The sequence below is a fragment of the Urocampus carinirostris genome, chromosome 7 (assembly GCF_059441175.1).
Source record: "Urocampus carinirostris isolate Australia breed hairy pipefish chromosome 7, RoL_Ucar_1.0, whole genome shotgun sequence".
In the NCBI taxonomy this organism is placed as follows: domain Eukaryota; kingdom Metazoa; phylum Chordata; class Actinopteri; order Syngnathiformes; family Syngnathidae; genus Urocampus; species Urocampus carinirostris.
This window is the reverse complement of record NC_142355.1, coordinates 32,562,848-32,584,058: the sequence shown is the minus strand read 5'-3', so window position 1 is coordinate 32,584,058 and position 21,211 is coordinate 32,562,848. Positions and strand designations below refer to the sequence as shown.

The 21,211-nt window shown below is 39.0% G+C and overlaps 1 protein-coding gene and 1 pseudogene across 6 annotated transcripts in view; one reads left to right on the top strand and one right to left on the bottom strand.

Moving 5' to 3' along the window:
- Positions 1–21,211, bottom strand: part of srpk2 (SRSF protein kinase 2) — an 82,739-nt gene that overhangs the window by 18,878 nt on the left and 42,650 nt on the right. For all 6 annotated transcript variants that reach the window (XM_088340589.1, XM_088340588.1, XM_088340591.1 and 3 more), the window contains 4 exons: positions 8,027–8,178; positions 5,029–5,137; positions 1,780–1,867; positions 1,610–1,697 (listed from right to left, as the gene is read on the bottom strand). In XM_088340589.1, the coding sequence (XP_088196715.1) occupies positions 1,610–1,697; positions 1,780–1,867; positions 5,029–5,137; positions 8,027–8,178 (437 nt within the window). The remainder of the gene's footprint in view (positions 1–1,609; positions 1,698–1,779; positions 1,868–5,028; positions 5,138–8,026; positions 8,179–21,211) is intronic.
- Positions 455–572, top strand: LOC148363022 (U2 spliceosomal RNA; annotated as a pseudogene).

The following is a 21,211-nucleotide window of genomic DNA, read 5'->3' as shown; positions in this document are numbered from 1 at the left end:
AAAACTCTCTCGATGTACCATCTTTCTTTGTAAATATGTGTAATATGTATTTGCAACTGTATATTTTTTTAATGTATTTATTTGTATTTATTTGAGACTGCACGAGCAAATTAAAAAAGAGGGGCGGAGCAAAACGCGGGCTGATGGGAAAGTGGGGACCGGTAATGGTGAGTTTTTGTGGACACGGCGGACAATAATGGATATATATTTTTCCCACCCTTACTTTTGGAAATATACACTTTTTTTCCTTGGATTACTATCAACGGGCACCCAGAATCTGCAGGTCTGCAACAAATTTTAAGTACCTATATCATTTTACGTTCATTTAGGTGGCTGTGATTTTTGGACTTTGTGCTTCAATAAGGTTTTTGAACTGTGTACTTTATATTCAGTTATAATCGAGTCCTCGTGGCTGCGCGCGAAGGAATATATTGGTGCTGATTCACGGCCAGAAATTTCTGGCCGACCTGCAGAATCAGATTTTTGCAATCCGGAGATGGAATAAGAGCTTGCTCTGTCCACTCCACGCATCGGCCCGGTATTGCAGTACCTCCGGGAACGGTGCATTCGCAATGATCGCAGCAAGGCTTTAGGGCTAGGACCTTAGCTTGGCCTTTTGGCTGAGAGTAAGTGTCCCGGCTCCTAGGCTTTGTAGCGTATTATGAACTGACCGGTAATGGATAATGGATAATAAATAACGAAGATAGAATAATAACCCTTAAAAACCCCAAACCCCAAAGGACATTTAGTTTCAATCGCGGGACTTGAAGTTTGGCTTGGATTAATTTCGTGTTTATTTGATGTGGGTGCATGCGGCTTATATACAGGTGCGGCTTGTGTATGGACAAAATCGGTTTTCCCCTTAAAATGTGATGGGTGCGGCTTATAATCAGGTGGGCTCTATAGTCCGGAATTTACGGTATGTGCATGTTGACACACTCGAGACTGTTTGGGCAACTAGCAGGTTTAATACTAAGTTACAAGGATAGTTAGAATCGAGCACGGGCATTTAATGGCTATCTCTCTTCCCGAATAAACGTCCTATTCATGTTATGAAATTATGTTTTTATCATTTACGCTGAGTGCTGTTGGTGTGTGCACCAAAAGTAACAATGCACTAACGAATGTTTTTGAAGGCCTCTTCTTACTTTCAGTGTTTTCCGTAGTTTGTTGAAAGTTGATCCTTTTTCTCTAGATAGATAGATAGATAGATAGATAGATAGATAGATAGATAGATAGATAGATAGATAGATAGATAGATAGATAGATAGATAGATAGATAGATAGATAGATAGATACTTTATTCATCTATGCAGTGTAATATCCAACACTAACAAATACAAACCAGAAATACTGCAGGGGTGAGCATGACGTCATTCCCAACCACTCTCCCCAAACTAGTGAGTCCGCCCTGAACAGCTTTACTTAAAGTAAGATAAAACCACATAGGCAGGGGAAAAAAAGACTTTTTGAACTCATTCTGGTATTGCTATCACATACCTAATTGAGGAAATATTTCACTTAAAGACACTTCAAATGATGCATCCCACCTTTAAAGAAACACCCACTCATCCCCCCCATGAAGTCGAAAACATTCTAAGGAGGATACGAATGCCATTAACGCCGGAGATTTTGAAGTCATCTATCAACTGGACAACCATGTCTTTGTTGGGATCATTAGGGTCGCTCTCTCTAACCTTGAACGCATAAAAACAAATTCATGGTAAAGGGAGTAAAAGACGAAGCGAGGGAGAGGGACTTCACAATCAAAACACTTACACATCGCAGCAGTTTGATCTCATCCAAGGCCGTCTCTGTGTAATGCTGGGCACTCTTCACCACCTTCATGGCCACAAAGTTCTTTACTCTGAATTGATAGTGAAAAAAGAGAATGAGCAGGTTCAAACTACACTACTGTACACTGATACCAATAACTTTTTTTTAATGCATGGTATATTTAGAGAAATAAAAACAGATGCAAATTCCAATTATTTAAAAGTGTGTCTATATTTTTGTTGACATTTACAATCCAACATTATAGAGCTTCTATAAACATGTCTCCCAAAAATGTTGGAGGGACTAGAGCTTGATTTAATCAATTAATCTATCAATATTTATAATCAATGGATGACTAAAACAACAACATATTGTCATACAGATATTGCAAAAAGCACATTTCATTATGGGTGTGTTCACTATGTGAAAATATGTCAATTAACATCTAACAAATACTTCAATACTTAATGTTACACATGCCTTGGCCAAGAAAAATAAGTGATTAATACGAATCAACTGGTATTGTCTTAGTTGTACACATTAAAAAGAAAGAAAAAAATAAAATAAAATCAATATCTAAATGCTACATAGAGCAAATAACGTTTCGCCAATTACAGCTTTAGAGGTTTCTCAAAGGTGCAATGTAAAGAAAATGAATGCAAGCATTTTTTTGCTAATAGAGTACAATACATGAAAAGATGTAAAATATGTTTGTTTAGATTAGAAAAATAACACATTGTGTTTTTATTAAGACAATGATTTTCAGAACTGGTCAGGCAGCTGGAAATCTTTAACAACAAGCTGTCACTCTTAATGAAATTGGCCTTCACAAACACACACTGAAAACTATAAAATATAAAAACAGGAGGTAGAGCGCTCGTCTTAGGTTCAAGAGGTTGCAGGTTCGATTCCCGGCTCCTCCGTGTTATATGTCGAAGTGTCCTTGGCCAAGACACTGAATCCCTAATGCCCCCAATAAGCAGGTAGGCGCCTTGCATGGCTGACTCCCTATTGGTGTGTGTGTGTGTGTGAATGGGTAAGTGTGAAGCACATTGTAAAGCGCTTTGGGAGGTGTTCATTGACTTAAAAAGCGGTATATAAATGCTGACCATTTATCATTTCCTCACTAAAGTTTAGAAGATGGTAAAATCATAACAGCCTATAGACATTCTGAGCAGTAGAACTGCATGATTTTTGAAAAAAAAAAAAATAATTTCGATTTTTTTTTTAGACCTGTATTGCAATTTCGATCTTTGATTTCACAAGAAATTGCATTCTTTTGTTTTCAGGGATAAATTAAACATAGTGACATGCAAATAAACTCGAGAAGACGTACTTAAAAACTTAAGAGTATACGACTGAAACTGAATAACAACTATAGCGCTACAAATAAAAACAGGTTTGCATTAGATTAAATGGTCTACATTGTTAAATATACAAAAAAATACGACAAAATTGCAGGGCTGCGCCTTTCAGAGTAAAAAAGCTATTTAGGGAGCCGCTGGCAAGCTACAAGCTTAAAACTCACTTCTACTCTATAGCATACGAATAACCTAAACTTTTTATATGTAATAACTTGTGAAGCCCTAAGAGACTATTTGTGATTAAGGGCTATACAAATAAAAATGACTTGACTTGACTTGACTACAAGCTAGCGACAGGTAACCGCGACTTCTGCTAAGACTTCTGTGATGATTAAAATACAAGAGTCACAAATGTTGGGGTTTTCGACGAGTAGTAGCTCCATATCGCCTGTGTGATTGGTAATGGATCTCGAGGTAGTGACTGGCTACGTTCGGCAGTAGCTGTTAGCTTTCCCTGCCGACGCCACCTCAGGTAATTACCGGACGCGGAATCCAGGGAGCGTCCGCTGGTGATCAGCTTTTCTTTGTGCTCTTCTGACTTTCCTCAGAGTCCGATTTAATTGATCGATTATATTTTCAAAGTAACGAGTCGCTAAAGGTACAAGCTGCCGCGTTTGTATTGGTGGCCAGATGTGCGTCCGGCTGTTTGACGGAGAGCTTACACCAGCCTATCAAAGTCGGGCACACCCATCTTGCAAACTTTGACCTGCCTTTATTGGTTGGTGCCATTAAAACCCTGCTTCCGGTTGGCCTGTCATGATTACTGATGTGACTCAGCTGTGCCCGCTCATTTAGCGCCGACTGCCGCAGGTTCTGATTGGCTCCCAGTCAGTACTAGAACCCAGTCCTGTCTGTCTCCTTTTGTCAGTCCGTCTGCGAACCTCAGTGAACACTAGGCAAGCCTTTTTCGACACTCACTCCCCCCTGTCCCGTTTTGCTCCTGTCTGTCTCCGGCTACGACCCCGTTTTGACCACGTCTGCTCTCCCGTCCCGACTTACGACCCGTTTTTGATACCGACCACGTCTTCTCTCCTGTCCCTGGTTACGACCCATTCTGACCTCGACCACGTTTTTGCTCTGCTGTCCCGGCTATAGACCTGTTTTCCGCCCTTGACACCGCCATCTCTCCCTACGGAAGATCCACTTCCGTGTTCGGATCACAATCAGAGTACGAGAGCGACTTGCTTCCTGCGCCTAGCGAACACCGGGCCCAGCCCTTTCCCTTTCATCCAATAAAACTTGTGAGAAACGTAACACAATTGGGTCCTGTTTCCGTTCTTGTCCTGACATGGCCGGCACTGTTAACCCACAAAATTTGACAATTCTTATTGTTCAAACACTCTATCACTCAAATAACAAACTGAAACTATGAATCCTTGAAAAAACTGCAGTGTTTTGCATCGACACAATCCCCATACGTCACATCGCGATATCGATTAGATTTCAGCCCCTACTGAGCAGTGCAACTGATTATCCCTCAACTCACGCACATTATGAAGAGGTGTAGAGGCGACATAACCAAGTTGTGCTACTATAGAAAATCGAAATATATTATAATAACGAACATAAATGCTTACAATCTTTCTAACAAGTAGTTGAATATTATATAATGGTGTTAAGTGACTGTCTTTAAATTGAAGAATTTTTGCGAATACAGTGACTGTTATTTATTGACAATAAAGACGGATTACATAGCAAGTAACTCAACGCTGGCTCACTCGACTTGCATGACTGTAATTAACACCGACAGCATGAAGAAGGATGCGTGTGTGTGGACAAGTGTGAAAACTGACACTGAGTTAGTGTTACGTTCAAGGAACGTGTCCGAAAAAATATAAATAAATGAATCGCTTTTGGAATTCGTGGTGACTAGGATTGTTTCACTCACTGTATGTCCCAGCACAGCCATACGGTGGAGAAATGTCCCCACCCCAACTTCCTTATCACATGGTACCTCCCGTTGAACAAGTCTCCGATCTTGACCGGATGGTAGCCTCCTGAGACACACAAAAAAAGAAATAAGTCAAGGTCTACCTGACAATATTTTTGGTTTTACTGGAATTTTGAAATTTACTAGAAGTGGATAACCCCTAACAAAACATTCAGAACAAGGACTGGCTAGATAGGAACCAATCATTCAGATTGCATGAAGGAAAAAGTAACAAAAGGCATCATATAATAGTAATAAATGGCTTTCTTATATTATAGCAAACTAACAAGGAAAGTGTCGAGCTGGACAGCAAACATTTAAGTTGTTACGAGACAGATGGAAAAACTGACCTTAAAAAATAGGAAGAGTGTAGCAGGCTAGCTATATAGCGAGATGAGGAGCTAGCTATAGTTGCAGACAGATAACGAAAGACAATCTCTGGGACTAGATACCTAGTGAGATGAAAAGCTGGCTATAATGATGGACTCATAACAAAAGACAATCTAGCTAGCTAGATATCTAGTGAGATGAACAGCTAGCAATAGTAACAGACAAACAGACAGACAGACAGACAATCTAGCAAGCTAGACGGCTAACGAGATCAAAAACTAGCTATCGTGACAGATAATGACAGACAGGCTATCTGACATGTTAGATAGCTAGTACTATAAACAGCTAGCTATAGTGAAAGACAATCTAGTAGGCTAGCTTACTAGTTACATAGACTACATGCTAGTTAGAAAAAAAAACTAGCTAACAATCAGAAAGACAGAACAGGTAGACACAATGACGGATATACAGATAACAGCAGACAGCTAGCTAGCCAGATTGCTAGCTGGATAGACTAATAGAATAATGCAAGTAAAATAAACACCTAGAGCTAGATAGAAAGCCAGACAGCCAGACACTTATTAGCAGACATGGGACCAAGTCACACATGTGCAAGTCTCAAGTAAGTCTCAAGTCTTCACCTTCAAGTCCCAAGTAAGTCCCAAGTATTTTTTTCTTGGGCAAGTCAAGTCACAAGTCAAGTCCCGAGTCTTAGATTGCCAAGTCCAAGTCAAGTCACAAGTCATAAAAACAGCGACTCGAGTCGACTCGAGTCCAAGTCACTAAGTCTCAAGTCCCCATGTCTGCTTATTAGAGGCATTGTTTTCCTAATGACGGAAAAGTAGTTTGCTCATTCTAAGCACTATTTGTTCTAATTTTACTATTTTTTAACATTTGTTTTCCTAGTAAACTATGTTTCACTTTTTAATATTGACATTCATTCATGTTTTACCTAGAACAGGGTTCGCACACCTTTTTCGTGGCCAAATTCAAGCACTTTTTGAGGACTTTCAAAGCCAATTTTCCAATTTCTCCAGTACCATTAAAAGAAGAAATTCAGTGTGAATCATGTATTTGCACATCAAAAGATAGATGTATATCTGCAACTGTAATATGTGATTTTTAATATTGCATGTGCATTTATTAAGACATGTGGGTTTTCGATCTTTAGTAAATCTTGAATGTTTGTTGATCTGAACAATACGTGTGTAAACATTTTTAAGACAAATCTCTCCCCATGTTGGGTCAAATGACGATCATATGTAGCGTACATTTTCAGTTGCAGGAAGTTATTTCCATTACAATTTGCCACTTAGAAACGCTACTTTCATTTTTTGCATGGCCCATAAAAGTTGTCCATAATTGATATGTAATCCTTGCATTAATACACATTTCATAGAGCCCTGTTTAAATGTAGCATGCACATGTCCTCTTGGGCGCGACCCGTAGAGGGCGATGACACCTTATAGGACAATGCCATACAAACCAGCTGCTGTTAATCATCAAGGAAAAAAGAACAGTGTCAGCCTTATTTTCAAGACTTGTTTTGAAACATGGCAAGAATTTATAGCATTTACAAGAACATCCAAAATTCAAGCATTTTTCGATCCTTGAGAACACAACATAAAAAAATAAATCAAGCATTTTCAAGGGTGCAAACCCTCTAGGAAGTTTGCCAATATTTCTACTTCAGCATATTCATTTTTTTTCTCATTAAATAAAATCAAATCCGAACGAACAAGATTAAATTTCATCTTCCCTATCAAATCGTTTTTTTTGCTCAGAAAAATTCATGCTGTACAGACGCTGCCCTGCTTATGAACAAGATTCCGGACGATCGTTCGTAAGTTGAATTTGTTCGTAAGTTGCTTCAGTGCTATATTTTGTATGTTTAAGGTATATATAAGTATGTTTAAAGCTTGTATAAGTAACCTGTTTTGTTTTGTACTAAAAATAAACATTTACTTTCTTAAGATGAACTTCAAGAGGAAAGTGGCAGAAAAAAGGTGTTCCGACCAATTTCTCAACCGCATCAAGCTTTTTTATTCCATTTTCATTTAAAATAAAACATCTCGCCTCTTCTTCACATTTTTCACCAACCATATTGAGTGGATGCACGAGATATTAAACAATAAAAATGTCAAAGTTCTTGCGTTTACACACGAACTAGGAAGTAGAAGCCAGATTTCTTCTTCGGGGTGGATGCTATGTGAGCTCTCACCGCGCCACACGCTGGTAGCGGCGGAAAGTAGCATTACAGTAATGTCCTGTACTTGAAAAAAGGTGCACACAACAAAAAATCTAACTTACAGCAATGTCCGGATGTTTTTTGACATCCCGAAAAAAATGTTCGTATCTACTGTTTTATGTAAGTGGAATGGTCTTAAGCAGCGGAGTGTCTGTACTGTAAGTATGTTTAAATATTTCTATTTTAGACATTATAATCTATATTTATTAATACATTTCACATCCTAAAAAAAACGAATCCAGAAGTTAGGAGGAACAAATTATTCTTCAATAGTACAAGACTATTTTTTGCAGTGAATGTAGAATTTCTGAACGTTTTAAGATTTTAACTTTTAAAGATATATGAGATCGATATGAAAGATATGATGGATGTATTGACCTTTGCAGTAATCGGCTGGGTCTTCCTGCTCCTCATCGTCGGAGCCCAGGATCTCCTCCTCTGGCTCCGGGGCCCCCGCCGGCTCAGGTGGAGGCGGAGGGGTTGGCGGGTGAGGGGTTACACTCTCCGAGGCTTTCTGCTGCGTCTCAGGCCTGCCGGTAACCAAAAAAACAGGAAGAAAGATCTAAACGTTTTGCCTGGAGCATCTTTCCAGGTGGTGACTTGCAACGAGCGTGATTCAGATTGTGACGTGTAATGTACAAAAAGGTCGGTGTTGGATTGGGAGGTAACAGTTGGGTCACAACAGGGGATCCCGACAATCAAAAAAAGCTCAGGAAGTGATGTCATTAGAGCTGGTCTCACTCCCGTTTTGGAAGCGGAGAACTACTTTTTTGATACTGATTGGCGTGGAGGGCTATCAGTTTAATAAGATAACACGTTAAGTTATTGATATGTTGATACCATTTTAATAATGTTATTACAAGGTTGTAATTATTAGAGGTAAGGTCTGGCATTTTGATTCATGTAGGGATGTTTGAAACTACATGATTAGGGCTACCAGTTTGATAAGCATTTCTTAAATATCAAACTATCATATTATTACTATGTTGTTACTATGTTACTATTGTTATTACCAGGTTGCCATAAATAGTACGGTTTGGGCATAATAACTCATGCAGGGATGTTTGGTAACACATTTTTTTCACATTGATACCCAAATCTTAAGGGATTTTCAATACAGATACAACATTAGTTAGTGGATAAAATCAATTATTTCTGAAAAAAAAGGAGAATATTTTAAACAAATAAAAACTTGCATTTCAACCAGCGACAGGAAGTGAAAGCTAGTGTTAATTCTTACAAACCACAGTAAAAGACCAAGTAAGCTAGGTACACGAGGAGCAGCTGAAAAGAGCCAATAGCTGGAGTTGGTCAGAGCTGGTATGATTAGCTAAATTTAGCAGCAAGCGAGACGATATACTAAAACGTCAGTAGAATTGTGAACTTGTCAACTGTCAAGATCCCTTATCACAAATCGTATCGTCGTTTACTTGCATGACCAGCTTTGGAAGGCGGGTGACACTAAGGGACAAAGCAGGAGCAGCTAGCAATAAAAATAATGGCTAGCATTGAGCCATACCCTAAAACCAAGTGTTGAGCATGAATGGGTTGAAAACAAAACAGTGTGAAAACGGTGGTAGATGGCTAAATGATAAATATCGCATCCATAGCTCAGGTGTGGAAGTCAAGTCAAGTATAGTCGTGTGGAAGTCAAGTCAAGTATAGTCGTGTTTTTCTGTATATTCCATAATCACACAAAGTCTCATAGGGCTGCACACAGCACCATTACACCATTCCTTGAGCTGAAACCCACATAAGGGCAAGGAACAACTCAAAAACCTCAGCATGGGGAAAATAAAATAACCTTAGGAAAGGGCCGCACATGAAGGATGACCAGGGTGCAATGGATGTTGCAAGGGCATCAACAGACAACACACAGAAATCTTCAACATAAATTTTAGGAAATAAAAGAACCACTACAAAAAATTTTTTTGTTGTTAGGCACTTGATAAATAGCTCTGTCATTTCTCACTCTATCCTTGTGTGCATCTTCTCAACTCTTCCAGACACTAACATAAAAGTGGGACAATACTTGTATTATTACGGATACCAGTTCTTTGCCTTATCTTTTAAAAACAGCAACGACTGGCGTTAAAGGCCCAAGCCCATTTTTTTAATTTCAAAATTCCCCACGCTGCTCGCTTCATTTTCAGATCATTATAAAAAGCAAGAGCAGTTTCAAAGAGTTGAGACCCGCAAGGATCGCGGGTCAGCTAACCTGGCCACGCTCAGGTACGCTCTTTCGGCTTGACGATCAAAAGATGAAAATCGGTTGAAAACGAAAGCAAATTTTTCTCAAAAATGTTGGTCAGGAGTCGAGTTAGTCAAGGTGTTTAAAAGCTGAGGTTCCACTGTACTTATATGTGCTGAAATTTTGAGTTTTCCCTTGCCTGCATGTTGGTTTGAAATCAGGGGATAGTGTAATAGTAACCTGTGCAGTCCTTTGAGACATGTTGTGATTAAGGGCGAGAGAAATAAATGGGACTTGACTTGACTTAGGAGTCCTACAACTACATTAGCATGAGTGTTAATACTTCAACTGCTTAGCTGATATTTTTGGCATGATTGGTAAGTAGATGTTATAGGCTAAAAGTACCAACAAACTAGCTAACTTAAATGGTTATTCAAACTTCTGTGGTTACAAGATGATGGCCAAACATGTCAGCTCCTTCAAAGGGCATTTCAAGTCGTGTAATATAATTACAAATGTATATAGCTCATGACAGGGATCTGCCATCTGTGACTCTAGAGCCGCATGTGGCTCTTTAGCCGGCACCTGTTGCTCTCTTTGGAAATTAAAAGATGAGAGAGGGAAACAAATTTGTCTAAAAATATGTTTTCTGTGGGGAGACAAACAAGACACAGTTTTTAATGTTTTCTAATAATATTTAACATTAAGTGACAAATATGTAGGAATTCCCTTTCTGATTTGATTTTTAAAAAGGCTTTTTATTTTTTGCGGCTACTGTTTTGTTGTTTGTTTGTTTTAGTCCGGCATGGCTCTTAAAACATTTTGGGTTGCCGATCCCTGGTTTATGAGATAGTCCATGTATTTTCGGCTATTCTTTGAATATTTTTTTTTCTCGTTATTTGAATAAACAAAGTATTCTCAAACCATTAGGGGTCGCTATGAAATACAAACCGGGGTTTTAATATTTCATTTATTTGATGGCAAATTACCAATTCCTGAATTACAGATAGCTGTTTGCTAAATGGCCACGTCATGGTATCGGCTGCCATCACGAGTGCGGATAAACTCACCTCCGATACGGTTAACTTGTATCGGTAGTCACTCATCCCTAATTCATTTGAAATGTGTGAATTGATTTTATATACACGTTAATTGAGTTACTGGCTTGGTCACAGAACAAATTAAGCGCATCAAGGTACCACTTTCCATGCCCACAAAAACCGTAAGCACTAAATTAAAATCCAATCATCGTCCTCATCATCATCAAGCCCGGAGCACCGAAACAAAACGTCAACACGGAAAGTGAAAGCTGTTTTCGACAAGGTTCCCGGATGTGTTGCCGTGGCAACTGCAAAGAAAGATGGGGTGCAGGATTCAGGCACATCAAGCTTTAAAAGTGACGGTGACGACAGCGGCGGCATTCCCCGGAGGTCCTTGAAGGGCGTACGCTAACGTTGACATCTCATTGTGCGTCTTTTACGGCCGCTCGCCCTTGCAAAGGATCGCACGCCGTATTTGCCAAAAGTCACGTAGGCTGTTTTTACATGGCAGCCATGCGTCGGGGGTGCCACAACTCAGCTGCACATCCCACCCCCTCATAACTTCTTGGATGCGAGCCGAGTGCCGTTAGAATATTACAGTGGGGAAGGGAAGACGCTGCAGTCTTAGAGAGGGTCATCAAAATCAGAAAGAAAGGGAAGGCAAGCAAAAGACGGTTGTTAGCTACGAATTCAAGTTGAGTGAGGTGCATTGGAAAATAAGAATAAAATGGGGAGAATATTGCATTTGCTTTAGCAAACACAATGAGTTCAATTGAATTGAATTGTCTATAGGGCTGTCATGAATATGACATATTGGTCTAATCGGGAATGATTTTCAAATTTGCAAATATTTGTCACATTCGCGATTACCGTCTTTTTTCTTTCTACCCCCTTTTGTGACCATCCTTAACTGAAATTAATCAACGTCAACGTTCAGCGCCGCAAAACGCGGAAGCAGACAATACTCTGTGGGGTCATGATGGCCGGTCAATTTCTGGTTTCAATGCCACTTGATTTCTTGACCATTAAATTGCTCTTCTTTATTAAAGGGACCGTGTGTAACATTAAATGCCTTCTAGCGGTCCAAAACATTTTCAGTAAAAAAAAAAACATTGATTTGAATACTAGTCAAAAATACAACAACTATTATTTCAATGTTATCCATTCATCCATTATCAGCACTGCTTATCCTCCGTAGGGTCACGGAGGTGCTGGAGCTCATCCCAGCTATCTTTGGGCAATGGACAGGGGGCTCCCTGACTTGGTTGCCAGACAGTTGCACGACACACAGAGCCAGACAACTCACTCGCTCATTCACACCTAGGGACAATTTGACTTAGCCAATTAGCCTGAAATGCATGTTTTTGGAAAGTGGTAGGAAACCGGAGTACCCGAAGGAAACCTGCACAAGCACAGGTAGAACATGCAAACTCCACACAGGAAGGTTCAATCTATTAGATGTTTTTAACTTTTTTCCTCATTATTAATTAGCAATTATAAGATTAAAATTATTACCTAAAAATTGGAAAACTAGAGGTAAAATATAACAAAAGAAAAAAAATCAAGATAAGCTACGTTTTCTGCCATTGGGGAAATATAATTGGAAGACAAATATAAATAAAAATACAATCTAAATTTAAAAAAAAACATTAGTAAATAAATTAATGTTAAGTATTATCAAAATTAAGATTCCAACTACTCGAAAGTAATGGGATAAATGTAAGATATAGCAAAAAACAAAAACAAAAATGAGCTATATTTTCTGCTAATGGGGAAAGATTTGTGAAACGGATAAATAAATACAAATAAATTAGACTAAATAAATTGAAAAATGAATAAATAAATACAAATGTTGTAAAATTATTAATGATAATTGTATAATCAGTATTCTGAAACATTTGAAAAAAAATGAAAATATGGACCCCTTCCCAAAAAAATGAGCTACATTTTCTGCCAATGGGGGAGCTTTTAGAGAGAGTAAAATTAATATAAATAAAATATACTAAATAGATACATTTTGTGTAAAGTTATTGATGGTATAATTATTCTTTAACAATGGAAAAATATATGTTAAATATAGATTTTACTGTTTTCTGCAGATGGAAAATGCAGAACTCCTGCCTTAAAAAAAAGAAAAATTAAGGTAAAGCTCTAACAAGTCCACACCTGAACATAAAATTTATTCTTCCACATTGTATCGAGGCAAAACAGAACACCTCCTTCCCTTATTATGCATCTCAGGTCAAAGACAACGCATCTCCATAAGAGCCAATAGGTTAGGATTTAGCACATTGCGTCCTGTCGTGGAAGCAGAAGTGCTAAGTACTTCCCTGCCTGCTAATGGGGACTCAATTTCACATTACAAGAACCCCTTTATTCCTCATTCGCGTATGTGTGTACTGTCACCATAGTGACAGAGATTGTCTCCAGTCACCATCAGGATGATTGACCTTCCAAGAGTTAAGGACCGGAAAAAGTCAACAAGAGTGACAAAACGTTACATTATATTTTGGCTTCAGCCTGCAAGGTTATTAACAATGAAGGAAAAAGGATACAAATCGAAAATCTGAAAAATAGAATGATAAGAGGAAAGAAGTAGAAAAAATAAACATATTGTTCTTGCGCCTTAACTCTGAAAAGACCGAAATGCTAGTTATTGGTCCATCTAAATGCCGTGACTTGTTCTCAAAAATAGCTCTGAACATTGACAAATGAAATAACACCCAGAGTGACTCTGTCAAAAATGTAGGTGTCATATTTGACCCCGATTATTACTAGAACAGCTTTTTTCCATCTTCGCAACATTGCTTAAATTCGCTCTATGCCGTCTCAGTCGGATGCGGGGATTATAATTCATGTGTTTTTTACCTCCCGTCTCGATTACAGTAATGTACTACTCTCCGGTCTCCTGAAGTCCAAAATCAACAGCCTTCAGCTGGTACAAAATTCTGCAGCGAGGCTTTTAAGACAAGAAAGTATATATATATATATATATATATATATATATATATATATATATATATATATATATATATATATATATATATATATATATATATATATATGGGAGTTGGGAGTCATTAGGTGACCAAACCCCCCAATTCCAACCCCAATGCCAAGCGCAATGCAGGGGGGCAATGGGTACCAATTTGTCTTGGCTATGACCCGGCCGAGGCTCGAACCAGCAACCTCCCAGTCTTGGGGCGGGCCCCCTACCCCCAAGGCCACAGAGGTAAAACAGAACAACAAATATTTACCTGAGACATAGAGTGACAATCATTTGGACTACAGTAAAAAAAACTCCCCTCAGTAGTAACCAAACAGTTAAAGGAACTGTACGGAATTTGGAACTTTTTACTCTCTGCGCCGCTATTTCCCGGTTTGTGTCATCATCGCAAGTTCTGTATGTGGACTTTAATCTTGCTAGTTATCGAGCAACATTTTGTCCTTCTTTCTAGCTAACCATCTAGTTTTGGGTCTGGCTATTTTGATGGGTTTTACTCTTTTAGCTCGCTACCTAGCTCACAATTAGTTTTTTACCCGAGTATGAACTTTACATTACAATATTATTGTCAGAACCGGAAAAGGAGGAGGACCCAGATGCGTAACGTTTTTCACACAAGCTTTATTTTACGGGAATGGGGCAGTCAAGGACATTAACACAAATGACAGGGATTCGGCGATCACTGGGCGGAAGAAGAAAGACAGAAGTCTGGCGTGGAACAACAGGATTCCAGAGACCAACAAGCTCGATACCAGTTACAAGAGCCGATACTGGACAGATGGTGTCAATACCGGACAGATCGGTACTGAAAGGATTAATAACAGATATAGGAGATTGGAGACAAATATCAGACAGGACGAGATAGACGGAAACGATACCAGACACTGGAGACCGGAGACCGATATCAAAACAGGACGAAACAGGCGGGATCGATACCGGACAGGATACAAAAACAGGAAACCGAACAGAGTCGAAACAGACGTCTTGCGGGTGCAGAAGTTCATTGACGGACTGACAAAGGGCGAGTGAAAGCACCGAGCTTAAATAGGAGGTAACCAGCAGCAGCTGGCGCCAAACGAGCAGGCACAGGTGAGTGCAATGAGTAATCATGAGAATTATTATTATTGATACAATCATAATTGGCATTTGGATTCTATGTAAACCAAGTTACATAGTTACTTTTTACATATTTTGCTTAACATATTTCCGTTTCTACAAAATTTTATATAGCTGATGTTATATTTTACTAGTTATTTTGTTGCTGTGCTCTGTACAGCCCTTTGAGACTTTTTGTGATAAAGGGCTATACAAATAAATACGACATGAAATATGACATGAGCGAGTTACAAGATAACTAACTGATCCTTTTCAATTTTGTGGCCAGAAAGTCATGAGTAAAGCGCTGGCCGTTATTGAATCCTCCAGACATAATAATATTTACCCACACGAATCGAGCCCCAAGGAAAAATCGTTGTGATGATTCAGGAATAAGAATTAGCCATCTATCCATCATGTGCAAGGTCAAACTCGTGTCTGTTGTCAGTTTTTAGAGACATAAAAATCTAACTTTTTCGTCTGAAGCAAATGGCATCAATTATTAGCGATGGATAACAACCTATTTTTCCTTCCGATACAATAATCGATAAAATCCTGCTTCTATAGAATTGTACTATGGTAAATTAAGAAAATAATAAAAACACACAGAAAATATACAAATTTTTATGTGTGTGTTTATCTTTGTTCATAGTTACATTATACAGCTTTGGAAAACATTGTGTATTGTTGGAGTGACTAAAGATTGAATTTATCAATGCATCAATCAATATTTACTTTGTTAGTAATAACAATAATGTTAGATATTGTTATGAGCAGTATAACACTGACAAGCATAGTGTATAAGATTATGGGTATCACGACCAGAACGGAATCAGGACCCGGAATCAGGACGCGTAACGTTTACAACAAACTTTATTGAAAGAAAGAGGAAGGGCTGCGCCCACGATCCGGTGCTCGCTGGACGCGGGAAGCAAGTTGCTCTCGCAATCGGATTGTGATCCGAATACGGAAGTGGATCTTCCGTAGCGGGCGATGGCGGTGTCAGTGATGGAAAACCAGGTCGATAGCCGGGTCAGGAGAGCAAAAATGTGGTCGGGGTCAGAAACGGGTCGTAAGCCGGGACCGGGGAGCAGACGTAGTCGGGATCAAAAAACAGGTCGTAGCCGGAGACAAACGGAGAGATCAGGAACGGGCAGGTAGAAAAACAGGTGCAAAAACGGGACAGGCGGGAGTCAGGGTCAGAAAAGCTTGCCTTTTGTCAACAGAGGTTTGCAGACGGACTGACAAAAGGAGAGTGACAGGGAGCCAATCAAATAGCCCGCAGCGGCTGGCGCCAAATGAGCGGGCACAGGTTATTCAAATCGGTAATCATGACAATGGATGTGTTCATTGTGTTAAAATATGGCACTTCTAAACATTATACAAGTTCTCTGTTACTTAAGATCACACATGCCTTTGCTAAGAAAAATATATTGCTCATCGTCATCAAGTGACATTATCACATTAGTACCGATTATAGATATAAAAATGCTAACGCAACTAGATCAGGCAAATGTGAACGTTTGCCTGTCTTTCATAGCGGTGCATGTAAAGCAAATTTATGTCAGCAAGCCTACAAAACATTAATATGTGAACTCTACACTTTGTGTATGTCTACTACAGAAAAAAACACTGTCGCGAACAAAACACTCATTTACGATCGTTTTTGGGCAGCTTTCAGTTTTAATCAGCCATTGATCTCAATGAAATGGGGGGTACTGTATTGCAAAATCACACACAATTAATCCAACCCCCCAAAAATTAAATGTACTAGCTTAAGTTCAAAAGCAAGTCCAATCACAACTGCTGGTAAACATCCCGAGTCGTGCAACTGACTATGACCCAGCTCTCCAGTGCCTGGCACACATTTAAAGAGGTAGAGAGAATACACGACCAAATTGGGCTCAGAGTTTGTACATCCTTTACATGGCCAAATTCAAGCACTTTTTAAAGACTTTTTAAAGACTTTCAAAGACGATTTTCCAATTTGCGAATCAATCCCTGTTGTTTGAAGTGCTGTCTGTAGGAAAAAGGAACAGATAAATTTGATAAATCCTAAGGCAAGTATTAAACCAGCAGCTGTCATTTACCAAATGAGGCATAAAAAAATGAGTTTCCGTGCCCCATTATTGTTTGCCGCCTCTGTTTGGTCTATTTTGTATCAATGTTTTTCTCTTTTTCTTACTGACAGCAGTCGATGACCTCAAACTAGAGAGAAAGGAATAACAATTTTTCTAAAGTTTAACCTAAGTATGTGTGAACTAAGGCATGTCGGCCTCATTTTTAAGCAGATTTGTTTTATGTTAGTTAATTTAATGCATAGTCTATCAAGTTAGACTGCCAAAAAACATGGCAACGATTTCAAGCATTTAAGAACTGCACCCAAAATGATGGCACTTTTGAAACCCTGAAAACACAACATTAGAATTTAAGAATTTCTGAGGATTTCAAGCACTTGTACGAACCCTTTTTGCTACTACATTGATAACTGTGACGGGATATTTGGTCAGTGTCAGTCCATTATTGTCGTTCATCCTCACATTATGATGTTAATCTTTGGCACCCCTGAAAAAGGAACTAATAAAAAAGTTATACAAAATCTGGCATCCTCCACTGTTTATTTGAACAGAAAATGAATGTGCCTCGCTAGAACAAATGCTTATTCCCAGCAGATACCCGGAACCTGACAAATCTAAGCGTGTGTGTCAATCATGAAAAAGACACAATAGACTCTTTGCCAATCACGCTGTATTGTCATCCCATCGCACAGCATTTCACTTGTATGTGGTAAGCTGCTGACTCGGCAGAGTGCAAAACGACTTTTCAAGATTTACCCTCCAAACAAGCAGACCTATTAAACATGAGCACACACATTGGCAAAAATCCACCTTGTCTGACAGGTTTTTGGTCTTGCAGATTCAGTCTTCAAAAACAATTTCTTTTCATGGGTAATTTCCATTTCAAGTCTTTATAGCTCTCAGCGTACAGTATGACATTTTAGAAATGTGTATGATGAACTGGGGATGAACTGAATTGAGAATTTAGGGCTAAAACAAAAAACAAAAACTATGTAAGCTTGGCCAAAATATCCAAACTGCAACACCAACCCCAAAAATAATAAAAATTGAAAGCATTTCTTTGGCACTGACTTCCTTAAAAGGCATAAAAAAGGATGTAAAATAAATGACCAGCATAAAAGCCAGCGGGTGCTGTTCATTTCAGGCGTAAAGACTGGTACAAAAAAAGAGTCACCACACACGGCACACAATTGCACTCTGGGCCTCCACTCTCAGAAATAGTCACCAGAGGATAATAGATCGCGTCTACAAAAGTGCAGTCCATTTTAGGAGGAAAGAACAGAAAAAAGTGTGATCAGGCATGACACAAATGATCTCTCTCTGCTTCTGCTCTCAGCAATAGTCGACTGGGGTTAGTAAATCACGGACACACAAGTGCAGTTCATTTGAGGCACAAATAACGGCTTGACAAAAGTGTGCTCTACCAGTTCCTGCTCACAGCAAGATGCGATCAAGGATAGTGGATCGCAGCCACATGTGCAGATTTCACATTTTGATGGACAGCATGGCAAAACGCAAAATACACCTGTTACTAAGAATTTTACGAATGGAAACAAAACCCTTGCCAACATTGAGCACATCTGTAAAGAGTTAAATTGCAATTCCTCGTATTTGTTCTTAGATTGACGTCTTCAAAGGTGATGACTCATCCTTTCACGTCTGGTTAAAATCACCTAGGCAACTGAGGTATTTTTCCTTAGTAACAAGCATATCATCACCGTCATTATCATCATCATCATCATCACACCATCTCCTACACTAACGACTTAAAGCGTGTCCTTCAGGTCTGCAAAACATTCCAATGGTCTGCCATTGATTTGCGTGCCAGCCATTTTTCATTCAGTCTCCGTCTTGGCCTGTGTCGGTGGAACAGCTGACTCATTACTTGCTCTCCTCCGGAGCGTTTGTCTGAGATCAGACCTGAGACCTGACACTATTTTCGGAATGAAATGCCCCAGGATAACCCAACCGCATCCATTTTTGATGAGCCTGCTTGCAGGTCTCGAGAGATCTCGGAATCCTATGTCTGTCTTACGTCAAAAGACACAAACCCCCTTTTTTACACTTCAAGTAGTTTTCCTGGGGGTTTTTCTTTGGCTTTCGGTAAATAAAATAAATTCATCTTTAAGATTTTTCATAAATTTGCCACAAAATCTCTTTAACTCATTAAATACCAATGCTGGTGTCAATTGCAGTCAGTGGCAATTAATAAATCATTGCCCGTGATGTTGATAGCTGTCAAAAATGGTTTATCGGTTAATGTTAATTTGTTTTCTCTAACATTAGATGTCCGTAGTAGTCAGTAGCAATTAATGAGTAATACCAATGATATGATCCTTAGCCGTCAGAGGCAGTGAATGGTTTGTCAATAGTTTCTTAAAAATTAATAAATTTTAATTTTCTAGATTTTTCACACGTTTGGCAAAACTTGAAACCTTTTTAACTACCTCATTCACTGCCATTGACGTCTTGCCATCAGTTGCAATCATCCATCCATTCATCCATTATCTGCTTCTGTGTTCCCTCTAAGCTGCACGCGTGCGCAATTGCGCACTGCTCGCACATTCTCAGCGCACAAGAAAATCTAGCCAGCGCAAAAAAATGAGGGTTAAAAATTACTAATTAAGAAGCGACTTAAGTCAAAGTTACAGTGCATGTAGGTAAAAATACACGGGTTCCCCTGACGTTGTGTCCTAAATGCGGTATTTTGAAGTCGATTCGAAGTAGAACGAAGTTGAGTAAAGTTAGTAGAGTTTGTCGAGAACCGGCTTCTTCGGCTCGGCTCACTAAAAGGAACGAGCTCTTTCAGGTCCTAAACGGCTCTTCAGGTTGTTTTTGCTTCTTTAATCCCAACATGACCAAATATGAAGTAAAATTATGCACAAAATGACTTAAAGGAATGGGGGAATAGAACAAAAAAGAAAAAAAAAACAAAATGAAAAAGTAGTGAAAAGCTGGGAAAAAAAAGAAAAAAAGGAAGAGAACAAAAGAAGGAAAAATTTAGAAAAAATCCAGAAAAAAAGAAAAGAAAGAAATGTAGGAAAAAAGTAAATAAAGAACAAAAAGAAAAAAGTAACAGCTCGGAAAAAATAAACACAATGATATTTTTTTTAAAGGAATTTTTAAAAAAGTAGAAAAAAAAAAAAAAGAAGTTTGTGTTGCATTCAAATAATTTCCAATTATATCAAGTGAATCTTGTTGCCAACATTGTACTTCCACTCAAAAATGTGATTAAGTACAGTTCTGTATCTTACAACCGACTAAATAAGCCCCCCAAAATGTTAATATTATGCGACAAAATATATCAGGAGAAAACAGAAATGGATATCTTGTGAAAGAATTATGAAAACAAACGACGTTTGTAGGCCGTACAACCTTTACAATAGTACATGAGTCAATTCATTCAAAAGAGAAAAATAATTTTGCATTGCCGGAAACTCAGCAAAATGTAACTTGATGTCAAGTTTTGGACATGTTTGATAATTAATTATCTTGCCACACTTGGGATTATGGTTGCTCACTGTTGTTTCAAGCGTAGCTCACCGACTTTGTGTGAACGCTCAGACCCATTGAAAATTAGAGGGAACATTGATCTGCATCGCTTTATCCTCAGTAGGGTCGCAGGGGTGCCAGAGCCCATCCCAGCCATCTTCCGGCAGTGGGCAGGGGACACCCTGAACCGGTTGCCAGCCAGTCGCAGGGCACACAGAGACAGACATCTCGCTCGCTCATTCACACCTTGGGACAATTTAGACCGCCCAATTAACCTGACATGCATGTTAATTGAATGTGGGAGGGAACCGGAGTGCCCGGAGGAAACCCATGCAAGCACAGGGAGAACATGCAAACTCCACACAGGAGGTTCGATCTCATGACCTCAGAACTGTGCCGCACACACACTAATGACTGCACCGCCGTGCTGCCTCAGTTGCAATCAATAAATCATTATCCATGATATCAATAGCTGAGCAAAGATAATGCTATATTGTTAATATTTTTCTTCAACATCACCCGTAGACAAAATCGAACAGATGACTTAAGATTCTTTCTCCTTACTTTTTAATATTTATACATACAAATGCCAATACAATACATCTTTGGCTAAATTAATCATCTTATAAATGAAAAATTTGAACACAGGCTAGATTGAGAAAA